The sequence below is a fragment of the Spermophilus citellus genome (assembly GCF_964194105.1).
Source record: "Spermophilus citellus genome assembly, chromosome: 16".
NCBI lineage: Eukaryota > Metazoa > Chordata > Mammalia > Rodentia > Sciuridae > Spermophilus > Spermophilus citellus.
In genome coordinates this window covers 35,972,517-35,986,219 of record NC_138196.1, presented here as the reverse complement: position 1 = coordinate 35,986,219, position 13,703 = coordinate 35,972,517, and the positions used below count along the sequence as shown (strand labels likewise).

The window sequence follows — 13,703 nt, the reverse complement described above, 5'->3', positions numbered from 1 at the left end:
ATAATTCATGCTGCCACGGAGAAGATCATCAATGTGCAAATTGGTTCTTTTAAAAGACTAATGACAGTCAGGTATGGTGGCACATGCCTGTAATCCCAGGAACTCAGGAGGCTGAGGTAGGAGGATCACAAGTTCAATGCTAACCTCAGAAACTTAGTGAGACCCTGGCACTTCTGGCTTCGGTGGTATCCAGGGTCCTCCCTAGGAATTCTCCCAGCGTCTGCAGCTGATAGAAACAGAAGCTGTGGCACCCTGATATTATCACAAAAACTTGGAATACAACCTCCAATTCAATCCCCAGCACTTCTATCCTGCCCACACCCTGCTCTCCTCCCACTCTTCAACCGTTTATAGTTTACTTTTTTTTAAAATTAGTTTCTTATGGATACATCCAGTGCCTAGACCCACTCTGCTACATCTATGCATGCACATACAAATGTTTTGTTAGATTCATTCCACTGCTTTTCCCTTTTCCCTCCTTTTCTTCCTTCTTCTCAATCCCCTTCATGTAATCTACCAATCTTTTCTCTTTTGATGAAATTACCTTTCCCTTATTTCCCCCTTTTCTCTCTGTTTCTTTGTTATTTTTTATCCGCCCTCCATTTTGGATTAGCTTCTGCATATCAGGGAAAATAGTCAACATTTGACTTTTTGGGACTAGCTTATTCTACTTTACAGGATAGTCTCAGTTCCATCCATTTATCAGCAAATGCCATAATAGCATTTTTATTTATGGTTGAGTAATACTCCATTTTCAATATATACACATTATGTATACACACTTTCTTTATTCATTCATCTATTGAAGGACACCATGTTGGTTCCATAGTTTCATAGCTATTGTGAATTGTGTTGCTGTAAACATTGATGTGGCTGCATCACTCTAGTATACTGATTTTAAAACTTTGGATATATACAGAGTAGTGGAATAGCTGGGTCATATATTTGTCCCATTCCTAGTTTCTTTGAGGAATCTTTATACTGCTTTCCAGAGTGATTGCACTAATTTGCATACCCACCAACTAAATATGAGAATACTTCCTCCCCCATGTCCTCCCCAGGATTTATTGTTATTTCTATTCTTGATAATTGCCATTCTTGCTGGAGTAAGATGAAATCTCAATGCAGTTTTCATTTGTGGGGTTTTAGTTGGCTATTTTGCTGCTGCAACTAAAAGATCTGACCAGAATGTTTTAGGGGAGGAAAAGTTTGTTTGAGGACTCACAGTTTCCGAAGTCTTAGTCCATAGAAAGATGGCTCTATTCCTCAGGGTTTGAGGTGAGGCAGAACATCATGGTGGAAGAGTGTGGTAGAGGGAGCCCCTTACATGGAGATCGGGAAGCAGAGAAAAAGACTCCATTCACCAGATACAAATATATATACCCCAAGCCATGGTCCAATTCCCGCCTCCTCTAGCCACATCCAACTACTTCAGTTACCACTCAATTAATCCCTATCAGGGGATTAATTCACTGATTGGGTTCAGACTCTCACAACCCAGTAATTTTTCCTCTGAACCTTCTCGCATTGTTTCACAAAGGAGCTTTTGAAGGACATCTCACATCCAAACCATAACAATTTGCATTTCCCTAGTTGCTAGAGATGATCATTTTTTCATATATTTCTTGACCATTTGTATTTCTTCTTTTGAGAAGTATATAATTGGGTTATTTGTTTTTTTGTTTTGTTTTGTTGGTGATAATTTTTTTTTGAGTTCTTTGTATATTCTGGATACTAATGCCCTGAGGAGCAGGTGGCAAAGATCTTCTTCCATTCTCTAAGCTCTCTATTTACACTTATTTGTTTCTATTGCTAGGTAGAAACTGTTAAGTTTGATGCCATCCTGCTTGTGTTTTTTTTTTTTGTTTGTTTGTTTGTTTTACTGGATTTCTTGTGCTTTAATAGTCTTGTTAAAGAATCAGTTCCTCTGCTGACATGTTGGACAGTTGGACCTATACTTTCCTCTAACAGCTGTATGGTTTCTGGTATACTTCCTGGGTCTTTACTCCATTTTGAGTTGTATTTTGTGCAGGGTGAGAGATAGGGGTTAGATTTTATTCTTCTACATATGGATTTCAATTTGCCAGCACCATTTGTTTAAAAAGCTGTCATTTCTTCAACATGTTTTTGGCACCTTTTTCCAGTATCAGATAACTATATTTATGTGGGTTTGTCTCTATAAATTCTAGTCTATTCCATAGTTCCTTATGCCAGTTTCAGTGCAAGTACTATGCTGCGACTGTTACTATAGCTCTGTAATATAATTTGAGGTGCAGTATTGAGATGCCACTTGCTTCACTTTTCTTGTTAAGGATAGCTTTAGATATATTGGGTTTCTTATTTTCCCAAATGAATTCCAGAGCTTCATTTTTTAGTTTTTTTGTTCTTAGTTCATTAGAATTTTGATGGGGGTTGTGTTGAATCTGTATAGCACTTTTGGTAGTATGGCCATTTTATCAATATTAATTCTGCCTCTTCAAGAACATGGGAGGTCTTTCTATCTTCTAAGGTGTCCTTTGATTTCTTTCTTTAGTGTTCTACAGTTTTCATTGAAGAGGTCCTCCACCTTTTTTGTTAGATTGATTCCCATTTTTTGAGGCTGTTGCAGATGTGATGATTTTCCTAATTTCTTTATGCAAGTTTACTTTAGTCATTTGAATACAATCAGAAATTATTTGAAGTTTTTGATGTGCAAAGATTCTACTTTGATGTCTTTTGAACCCTCTTTATTTTCTCCCTTGGTATGGATTGAACTTCCCTGTATTTGTGTTTGCTTATTTGTTTTTATTTTTGTTTCATTATGGTTTGTTTTGTGTGTTTGTTTTTTGCATCTTGGGTAAATTTTGCTGTTGAAACGTGGATATTTTTGGTAATATCTTGTAGCAATGCTAGATGCTGATCCCTCTCCTGGGATTGTTTTTTTGCTAGTGTTTGCCTATTTATTTGCCCAGTGTGTTGGCTAGACTTTTTTTTAGTAACATCTGTTTGTAAATGTGCAGCCACTACTGTCACTGCTCAAAGGCACAGACTTAAAAATGTGCCATCACTCTGGGATGACAGTGGTATTTGCAGGGCTCTTTTGACTGTTTCTTTCTCTGATCTTCTTTTTTAAGCTATCTGCCTCTCCTGGAATTACCTAGCTTTTAGGGTCTTTTAAGTGTTTTTAGTTGTTTATTTTCTCACCTCTCTCTGGTAGATCATTGCCACATGGTTTGGCTAGTTGCTGTACTGGGTTATCAGATTTCTTTTAATTGATTATCCCTAGAATTTCCATTGTCTTTTAAAGTACCCTTAGACCTAAAGTTCTCTACACACTATTTCAAATAGGTCCTTTGAAAGCAGTTTATGAATCATCTCTTCTTATGGACTCTGCATTTCCTCCTCTGTTCTCATGGAAAGAACTGTGAACCACTGCTCCAGAGAGGGGGACAGAATAGTGATCTGCTTCTCTGTCTGACAGTCTTTCTTATTAGCTGGGAAGGGATGTTAGTCTCTGGTCTTCTCAGGTTGTCAGCCCTACAAATGAGTTGAGGCAAATGCAATCAGGACCTCTATGTTCATAGGATATTATGCCTGGTATAGAGCTTCAGTCCTATGAGTGCATTGAGGAAGGGTGTGCTTTATGTCTCAGTCACATTGCCAGAAATTTAGCTTCTGCAGCTGGAAGCCATGAGGGATAAAGCTGGTAGCTTACCTTTCCTTGTATCCTGTCATTGGGTGCTGATGGGAGAGGGTGACATGTGTGTGTGTGTGTGTGTGTGTGTGTGTGTGTGTGTGTGTGTGTGAGAGAGAGAGAGAGAGAGAGAGAGAGAGAGAGAGAGACAGACAGACAGACAGACATGGGAGAGGGTGACCTGTGTGTGTGTGGGGGGGGAGAGACAGAGAGAGAGAGAGACAGAGAGACAGAGAGACAGAGAGACATGGGAGAGGGTGACCTGTGTGTGTGTGTGTGTGTGTGTGTGTGTGTGTGTGTGTGTGGAGAGAGAGAGAGAGAGAGAGAGAGAGAGAGAGAGAGAGAGAGAGAGAGAGAGATTCCATCATGCTGATTAGGTGATTGATGCAGGAGAGAGAGGGTTGTAGCCAAAGTACCTAACCCTCTTCTTGAGATTTAGTAAATTTTCTTCAATGAACATCTCTTAATGTGCTACTTGCTTTTAAGACAATTTCTAGAGGTATTAGATAATTTTTAAAAAAATATTTTTTAGCAGTTATGATTGTTTTCCTAGAAACAAGTTTCACAAAACTCCTCACTCCACCCTTTTGAAAGTAATTGTCCCTCTCAGATTTGTTTACATAAAGTTAGAGCCAATTGTAGGAATCAAGAAGAAAAAAATAACCTTATTTTAAAAAAGGATTAGATTCATAACTTGCCAGACTCAGCTAGGGTTTTACACCCTCAATGAATTCTATTGAAAACTTCTTAACTTTTCAAAATTCTTTGACTAAGTAGCCTTAGGATATTTCACAAACTTTCCCCCCTTTTCTTTTAGCATTGTGCACACTGCATTTAAATTTTTTTTTTGCCTCCAGTTCAAAACCCTTATTTTAAGATAATCTTAGCTTCCCTCTTCATTTACATGATAGCTTGGGGCCATTCTCAAGTTTTAAACCAGAAATTTAAAATGTATTTCTTGAGGTCAGTTCATCAAAATTTATGGTGTTTCCACCCTGGGCCATATATCAACTTTGTTCTGGGCGCAGTGAGAGACTAGTAAAGATGATATGATATGAAGAGCCATTAAATTGGGATTTAGATAGCTAAGAAAACACAATTATATTCTTGCACCTTGTAGGTGTGTGATTAATATTGAGATTCTTTTGGGGTAGTTGTATCTCCATCAGAGTCATTAAAGCAGTAGAAGTTGGTGGCATTTACAATTGCATCATGTGAGTTACACTGGACCCCTCAATAAATTCCCATACAGCCTGTCTTTTACTGCCTAATTTCTCAGGACATCACAGCCCCTTTGTTATGTTATTTATACTTTCTTGGTCTCTTCTCTATAGTGATGTCATAACCATATTTCATTGCACTACCATTGGTTCTCCTCTTACATTAGTCTTTGATTTTTCTATATGTGAGATGAATACCATTTCCTAGGAGAGCAGAAATGAAATCTAGGACGGTGTATTCAAAATACCATCATGAAACTAACATACACAGTAGGAATCTGTATGCCTACTTGAACCCTCAGGTTAGTTCATGAATTGTTGAAACCTCTGATTCTTTTCTTGGCCATCTTCTTCACACTCCTGAAAAATTTCTGGTTTGCAACTAGACCTCCTTGCAGGACTTGTCTCTTCTTTTAACTTTTATATCATGTAGATTATTAACTCCACAATCCAATCCTCCCCTCTATTCATTCCATTGGAAGGTCTCTGTGTGTGGTAGGTTCTGGGTCTTCTCGATTACTGAAATCATTTCCTTGACTTAAGGGAATTTTGAAGTCTCATGAAAGGGAAAAATATGAAAACAAACAAATGTAATAATTTAGTGTTACACTTAAATTAAAAAAAATATGTAGAATGCCCAGAGGATTCAAAGACTGATTTTCATCTCTGCAAGGCAGTAGAAAAAGTCAGAAGAAACTTTATGATAAAGAAGTGACAATTAATCTAAGCTATGCATATACATTATTGTGAGACTGGATTGGACAAGAATTGAAGAGGAAAGGCATGCTGGGTACAGTGAAGATCCACACAAACAGACTCGGTTTCCATTGTTGGTCTTTTACCTTCCTTTGTGAAGAGTCAAAAAAGAAACTATATTTTCCTCAATTATTATATTCTCCCATATTTTCTGTCTGCCCTCTTCAATTCTCCTGGTGCCAACCTCTTTGATAACAATGAGTAGAATAACATGCAGCTAGAACAGCATCTAGCACACTTACTAGGCCCTTAAAAATAAGTTGAATGCATGAATGATAAATCCGTAGATCATTATCCAGTTTAAGAGCAGTTTTTTACTCTGGAAACTAGTGCCGAGTATCCTTGGTATAATGACACCAGCCACTGTGTCTGGGCTTCTAGCTTTTCTTTTAAAAATTCTTATGTTAAAACCCTAGAGAGAAAGGCCAGGCTTGACTGAAACTTTCACTGGAAGCAACAAAAGAGATGTACAGATTCTTAAGAGGTAAATTGTGAACTAAAATTTGGCCTATGATTTTATTGTGCTTAATTTTTATTTTATTTAATTGATTTTTTTAAAAAATACATGACAGTGGAATGCATTACAATTCTTATTATACATATAGTGCACAATATCTCATATATTTGTATATAAAGTATGTTCCTACCAATTCATGTCTTTATATATGTACTTTTTTTTGTATTATATAAAGTAGGTTGACACCCAATTCGTGTTTTCATACATGAACTTTGGATAATGATGTCCATCATATTGTGCTTAATTTTAAAAAATTACATTCTTCGATCTATATCATTCATAAGTAGGTGAACATAGAATAGTTCAAGTATCCACATTCACCTCGACAATCTTTCTGTTTTTAAAAAAATAGAGGATATTACTTACTCCTACTTCAACAAACAGTGAAAAAGTACCAGATTTGGTCCTTCATTTCCTCTCAACTATCAACTTCTCATTTAATGAGTTAGAATCTTCCAGTCATTCTGTGATGTGCCTTCCCCTGGTTTATCCCTTTAATAGTATTCTGTGCCATTTCCTAGGCTTGGCGGAAGAGGTGGGTGAGAGACCAGAAATTCTGCAGCTCCGTTCCCCGCTCCCACCCTCTGCTTTACTCTGCCTGGTCCATTTGGTCTCCAGTAGTGTACCACACAAAGGTGTACAAGTGATTATTCCCTAGGTCAAAACTCAAATCACCTTTGCTGTAAACCCTCCACCAGGAATGCCCCTAGCAGGCACAGCCTTAGTGCCTACCAGGAGAGGACCTTTTGGGAAAGCTCTTCCTGTCTTCATGGGATCCACTACTTCTCACTGACCACCTGCTCCTGAGCCAACATATTTAGCCCAGTGTTGTTCCCTTTATGCCCAACTCTCAACTGCAGGTCTCCTGGGACACACACGGCTGTCCTCCCAGGGACCAAAAGCTAATTATCAGAAATATTACAGACTAACACCTTAAGGAGGAAGGAGTTAATTTTCTAACTACCACATAATTTGCAAGGCAAGGCTCTCTCAGTCAGTCTGGGCATCCTATTAGTATGCAAAAAAAAAAAAAATATATATATATATAATTCTCTTCCTCCCTGCTGTCCCCACCTTTTTCCTCCTCCCCATCCAATTTTAAATTACATTCTCTAAGCATTCTGGGAATCAGAGAGGGGGCTATTGTGGGCTTATACTCATCTCTGGCTCTTTAACAATGAGATGCTTTGCTATTTCGGTTCCATTAAGAAATAGATTAACTCCTTATCTAAGAGTCCGCTTTACCCTCAATTTCCAACTAGGTGGGAGGGGAGGCAATGGATTAATCTTCCCCTCACATAAGTATAGGTAATTGACGACCTGGGTGCTCAATGGTCAGGTCACATGGTCTGACAAATGATATATTTTTTTTTCTGAGTCATGATTCATTTTCATTAAGTCTTACAAAAGTATGAAAATCAAACTGGATTTAAGCATTTTGTGCAGCATGTAACGAATCACCTTTCTTAAAGAAAAGGAAAAAAAATTACACAAATTCTGTCTAGAAAATTCAGCCAGCACGGTCATCGTGGCTTTCTGATCTATACTCGAGTTAATTATGAAAAATGTTCAAGTACTTAAAGAAATCTTAAAAAGAAAAATCTTGAACATCTCAGCCATGTATCCTGGTGAGGCTAAAATTGGGCAAAGGCAGAGCTGAATGCCAAATGATAATTTCTGCTAAATAATTCAGGCCATGTGAACTCTGATATTTTACTTACTTTAATGAGTATAATGGGTGCAATTAGAGACTGCTTTTCCTCATGGTGCCAGACACAATGTGCTTTTGCCTAATTGTGGGCTCCATCCTCCACCCTGTTTTTCCAGGTAACTCACACCTGCAAAGTTTTCCTGTAATCCCAGCATCTGGCTTTAGTAGTCACAAAATAAATGTATTTCGAAATCATAAGTTTTAATGATAATTATCATGGAGAACGAAAGAAGCTTCAGACTAAAAAGTAGATTTATTCCATAAGGTAGTCTGTGATCAATCTCATTTGCAGGAAAAAGAGATGGTGGAATGTGGGTTTCTTCTGACATTGTTCTTTTTCTCCTCCCCACACAGGGAAGTGATGCTGATATGGTGGATAAGAATAAGTGCTGCACACTGTGTAACATGTCTTTTACCTCAGCAGTGGTGGCTGACTCCCATTATCAAGGCAAAATCCACGCCAAGAGGTTAAAACTATTGCTAGGAGAGAAAACACCATTGAAGACTACAGGTATGTGTTTGGACAACCATTCTGGGGAGACACTGATGACCAAGCACCACATCGGTGATGTGAATCATGTTCCCTCTTTAGAGGCAGCTGCCACCTTCAGGGTCCTAATGGTAGATGCCATTCAAAACCCAAAATGATAGGTGGATGGCCCCAACAGACCTTGTCCTAAGACCATTTAAGGTGCTCATTCTACCAACCTGGTTCCTTCAGATTGGTTATTTGGCCACTCACATCTACCAAAAAGCTGCTTATATTCTGCAAGATATACTATATAATATATAAAATTTTGTAGCTATTTTCTTCAGTCTGCAGTCAGCATGGATAATACATGGTGTATAGTGTATAATAAGTAGAACCCCTACCAATAGCTGTATGAAGAATATAATGCTGTTTTTACTTTATGGGGAAAGTGGTAGAGAGGAAAACCAGTCTCTTTAAAACCACTTTAGTTTGCAGAGAACTGAATCTTTGTATGGCATTCCAATATCTTGGTAGGAGATCCTGTGACTCAAGCCTATTAGCTTTCACAAATAAAAGCTTAAATATTGGTAATACATTACTTGATCTCATTGCTTCACTAAAAACAATTTCTTCAGAGGTCTATCAAATTATGGAGCTAAAATATTGTTATAAATTAATAAACTTAGACTCTTTGAACAAGATTTATGTTGTGATGAAAATGTTACTAGACTGGGTTATAATCCCAAGAAGTTGGGAGTATTTTTCATGGTGTCGACTCTTTCAATGCAATTAAAATTCAGCAGTGCATTTTATCTTGCTGTCTAATGAATCGTGCATAAATCGTGGGTGTAATTATTTTTTAAATGGTATTTTGGAAATTGGAGAGAGTCTAAAACAATGCTGGGCTTTTATCTTCACCAGTGTTTTTCTTAAGAAAATGTCTTCTTTTACCAAGAGAATAGCAAAGGAACCTTTCTCAATATTTTTCTACTTAGTTTAACTAAAGAACATTGTTTTCATAGAGGTGGCTGTGACATTCAGGAATAGGATGGGGTTGTAAAACACGTGAAATCTGGAGACAAGCTCAGCTTGTTTTGGAATACGCTGTGTGGTTTGGCATTTGATGAGCAGCCACTCAGTTGAAACTCCTGATTCTTGCTCTCTGAAAGGTTGGATATTCACCTTGTAACCTACTCCTCATGAAATTTCTTAAAATAGACATCTCAAAGAAACACTTGCTGGAAAATTTTTACCTGTTTTCCATGAAAAAGTAACTATCTCATTTGTTCTCTCTGCCTAAGCAGAGTACTGCTGTTAAATTTAATTCTGGAGGTAGCCATGGAAGAAGAGAGGCTGTATCTTTGTTTATCACATTGATTAGCAAAAGGGAGAGTTATTATTTCTGTAAAAAAATATCTCAAGCAAAAATAGCTCATTGTGAATTTACATACATCCTCAAGACAACTAAGCACAAGATTGTTTCCCCTGAATTCAAATACCCTTAGAGCTGGTACATATAAATCAGGGGTAATTTATTAATTGCCATAGTGGGTGCCGAAGAAAAAAGCAGGAACATTTCAAGGACAGCCTTAACTTAATGGTTTAGTCCTAGCTGTCCATGGTGCTGACCTAGTCCTCACTGTTGCAAAAATCAGGGTCTGATTAGGCAAGAGGGGAATGGGGCAGGGAGTGGGTATGTAGTATCAACATCTTATAACTTGGGTCGGGGGAAAAAGACTATTTGTCATGTTCTGGAATCTCTCTTTCTCATCTAGCTCACATCCCCTTTTTCAGTATGTCCTCTCATTTATTCCCCTCTGAAGCTGCTTTGAGCAGAAAGAATTATGGAAAATAGCAACCTCAGATAGAATTGGAGATACTTGGAAGCAATACTGATCCCTAGGCTTGGGTTGGTGTCAACCCACCTGCTAACAGGGAGTCAAGAAAGCCATTCATTCTGCTAGAGGGCAGTCAGCCATTAGAAACAAGGGTAAACAGAGGCAGACATTGGGAGGTATGGCACAGGTTAAAGCCATGAGGACTAATAGGAGTGTAGAACCTAAGAATTGAGTGTATGAGTACAGAGAACATGCTTACTGGCATGAAGGAAGTCTGGGAGGTGGTAGCAGGAACTTGGATGCTGTCCTAGAGTCCTGAGAAAAGGAAAAAGTGAAGGCTATAAAGAATATAGCAGAATATCATCACTTAAGAGAAAGGCATTGTGCTGAAAACCAGGTATAGGGAACAAATCAGAAACCTGGGTCCCAGATGTGGCAAGATTGAAATGTGATATCAAGCATAAATTCAGTTATTACAAGTATAGAACAAGGACTAAGAGGCACCAGAAAAGAATATCCAAGCTATGGGCTCCTTGAGCTGCCAAGTGTAGCTCATTTAACTCCTTGGATGGAGTAAATATTGCCTTATTTCCTTTTTTGGTGCAGTCAAACCCAGCAACAGCCACTGAAGGATGTCATACTTCAGTCTTTGGCTGCCCTGTGCACATCTAGGAAATGCTCTGCCTAATCAAGTAGGTTGGTTTGAAATTGCCTCTGTAATAGAGACATAGGGTGAAAAATAACATAAAACCCAGCTCAATCAAGATTCCAGTAAGAAGTCAGTCCCTTGCTCAGGATGCTGCTTAAGCTGCTTTTCCATGGATGACAGGCTCTGGAACTATAGTGATTTCTGGATAGGAATCATTGAAGCACAACTTAGTGTTTCTTCTAACTACTCCATCTGATGAAGTGAGCCACTGGGACCTGTGAATCACTACCTTTACTCCACCTCAAGCTGGACTAGCACATTGACCACGTGTCAACTGAATGTCCTGCAGGATCAATTGGAATTTGAGTTGCCTCTCAGGATGGGTGCATATTTACTAATATTTCTGAAATGTTTGGCAGGGCCACTGATACACAAACCTGTTTCAGTTCTTCTTGGCTAGTGTTTCAGAATCTCCAACCTATTTCATGTTTTCCTGGATCCTGTAGTGAAGATGAAAGCACTAGACCTAACATGAGCTCCCAGGGGCAACTGACCTCATGGTGGAGATCCTGCCCCAGACAAGCAGTGAGGCTGAGGATGCTGTAGTCTTATTATGTGCAGTAGAAATTAGGGAAGCCACTCTGTGAGATGGATCTAGGGGAGACTCAGAGGATAGAGGCCAAAACAAGTATGTATTAGTTTTCTGACACTATAACAAATAAGTAAGATAATCAACCTGTAAATAGAAAAGGTTTATTTTGGCTCACAGTTCTGGAAATTCCAGTCCGTGACCAGGCAGACACAGTGTGTTTAGACCTTTAATGGTGGGAGGTGGGGAACAGAACATCATGGCAGCAATAGAGTAGAACTACTCTTCTCATCCTTGGGAAGCAAAAGAGAGGAAGAGAAAGGAACTGGAGTCCCACTCTGCCCTTCAAGGGCTCACATCCAGTGGTCCAAAGACTTCTCCCTAAACCTCACTTTAAAAAAGTCCCACCACCTTCCTAGTGGCATGGGCTGAGAATCAACAATTTAACACATGGGTCTTTGGGGGATATTGAAGATCCAAACTTCAAAAGAACAATATGAAAATTCTCTTATTAGAGGAAGAATAAAGGAAACAGCCTGTTTAGCATGGAAGAGATCATTTGGGGCAAGTGTTTGGAGAGTTGTCATAAGAAGAGAGATAATCAGTGTGTGTGTGTGTGTGTGTGTGTGTGTGTGTGTGTGTGTGAATATGTTTGTACACATACATGTGTGCTTAGATGCAACAGATGTAACTAGTGAGTTGGTAATATGAAGATGGGTTGGTAAAATAAATTCAGGGAATTAGATAAGAGCTTAAAATAGAGTAGAGTTTACTAATGTTGATATGCTTCTATTGGGAGGTGTTGCTGCACAGGCTGGCTGGCCACTCAGCAGGGCATTTTCAGCTAGGACTCTAGCATCAGTCAGTGTCTAGCATAGATGACATTTAAAGTCCTTCAAGACTGGGATTCTCAGCCAGATATTATCTATAAGCCAGACTCACTGACACAATATAGCAGATGAGAATACTGGCCTGGGAGTCAGGAAATGTGAACTCAGGCCCAGCTCTACCCATATTAGTTGTGTACTCCTTGGTAGGTCCATTATCCTTTTCAATTTCTGTTTCCTTATATGTCATTTCCTTTTAATGCTTTGTATGTGTCTCAGAGGCTCCCATATATAGTTGACATGAGGGAGTGGCCTCCCTCCGTTCTTCTATCAGAGCATCTGATTTCCTGTTAAAATGTTTGGGTTTGCTCACATCCTACCTTGACTATACCACAGGGGAAGATAGGAATCTAGTGCTACATGGCAGAGATGGGAAATGGGTGGTATACAAATAGAAATGGGCAGGAAACCAGATGTGAGTAGAGGGTAAGTTGGAGGGTAGGAGAAATGGGCCAAGCCTCCAAGAGGCAGGACATGAGGCTATGCATTGTGCCTGGGGCTTTGTTCAAGGGCCAAGGAAGAAGCCATTAAATATGTTGGCCTGGTTTGGATGTCCAGGGTGTGGACTAGCTGATGCCAGAGATTCAAGGGGGAGGAGCCATAGTCAGTGCAGAGTCTGTGGGGTTGGTGAAAAAGATGAGTCATGACATTGGAAGAACAAAGTAAGAAAAGGGTGAGAGTAAATCTGGAGTCTGGGGAGGCAAGCTGAGTTGGGAATACAGAGGGTATCAAGTGTGGAAGATGGGAGTGGGACAGGGCAAACACAGAGCTGGGCTATTCTTCCAAACCTATTTTTTTAAGTGGCCGCAGTTGCCCTAGTCTCATGTGATGTTGAGCAGCTCTTGCACCAAGCTCCATAAATGCTCATGGCTTCATGATTGATGCTTCTAGGAGTGGCTGCAAGAAGGAGTCATATCTGGCTCTGGATGGAGCTCCTCGCTGATTGCAGCATCAACCAGCTCTGGTCCCACAAGATTTTCTGGTCAAAGATAGTACATGCTGCATTCAGCCTGGGACCTTGTATTGGCAACTGACCCACCCAGCATGCTAGAATAGAAAATTCCCACTCTAAAGGATAGATTCAGCTGCTCTATGAAAGTTGAATTTTTTTTAATCTAGTGCCTGCCTTCAGAGAGTTCATACTTTAGAGATTCCATTTCATAATGTTCTTAGTCTAGTTTCTCCCAGCAAACACCCTGTTTCCTATAAGGAATGAAAAAGGTGAATAAGATGATCCTTGCCACCAGTGTCCTGGGAATATAAAGTTGAATAAGATGTCCCTCCCCTCCCCATGTAATAGAAGGGGACTTATGCATCCAATGATTATAAATACTGAACCAGGAAGATCTATAAATACAATAGGATAGTGAGGATGGGCAACATAATTGCAG

General features: G+C 39.2%; 1 protein-coding gene across 1 annotated transcript in view; it reads left to right on the top strand.

The window, feature by feature from the left end:
- Nucleotides 1-13,703, top strand: part of ZMAT4 (zinc finger matrin-type 4) — a gene marked incomplete at its 3' end in the record, with an annotated part of 298,777 nt that overhangs the window by 193,977 nt on the left and 91,097 nt on the right. The window contains exon 4 of the mRNA XM_081269115.1: nt 8,232-8,388. Within this exon, the coding sequence (XP_081125241.1) occupies nt 8,232-8,388 (157 nt within the window). The remainder of the gene's footprint in view (nt 1-8,231; nt 8,389-13,703) is intronic.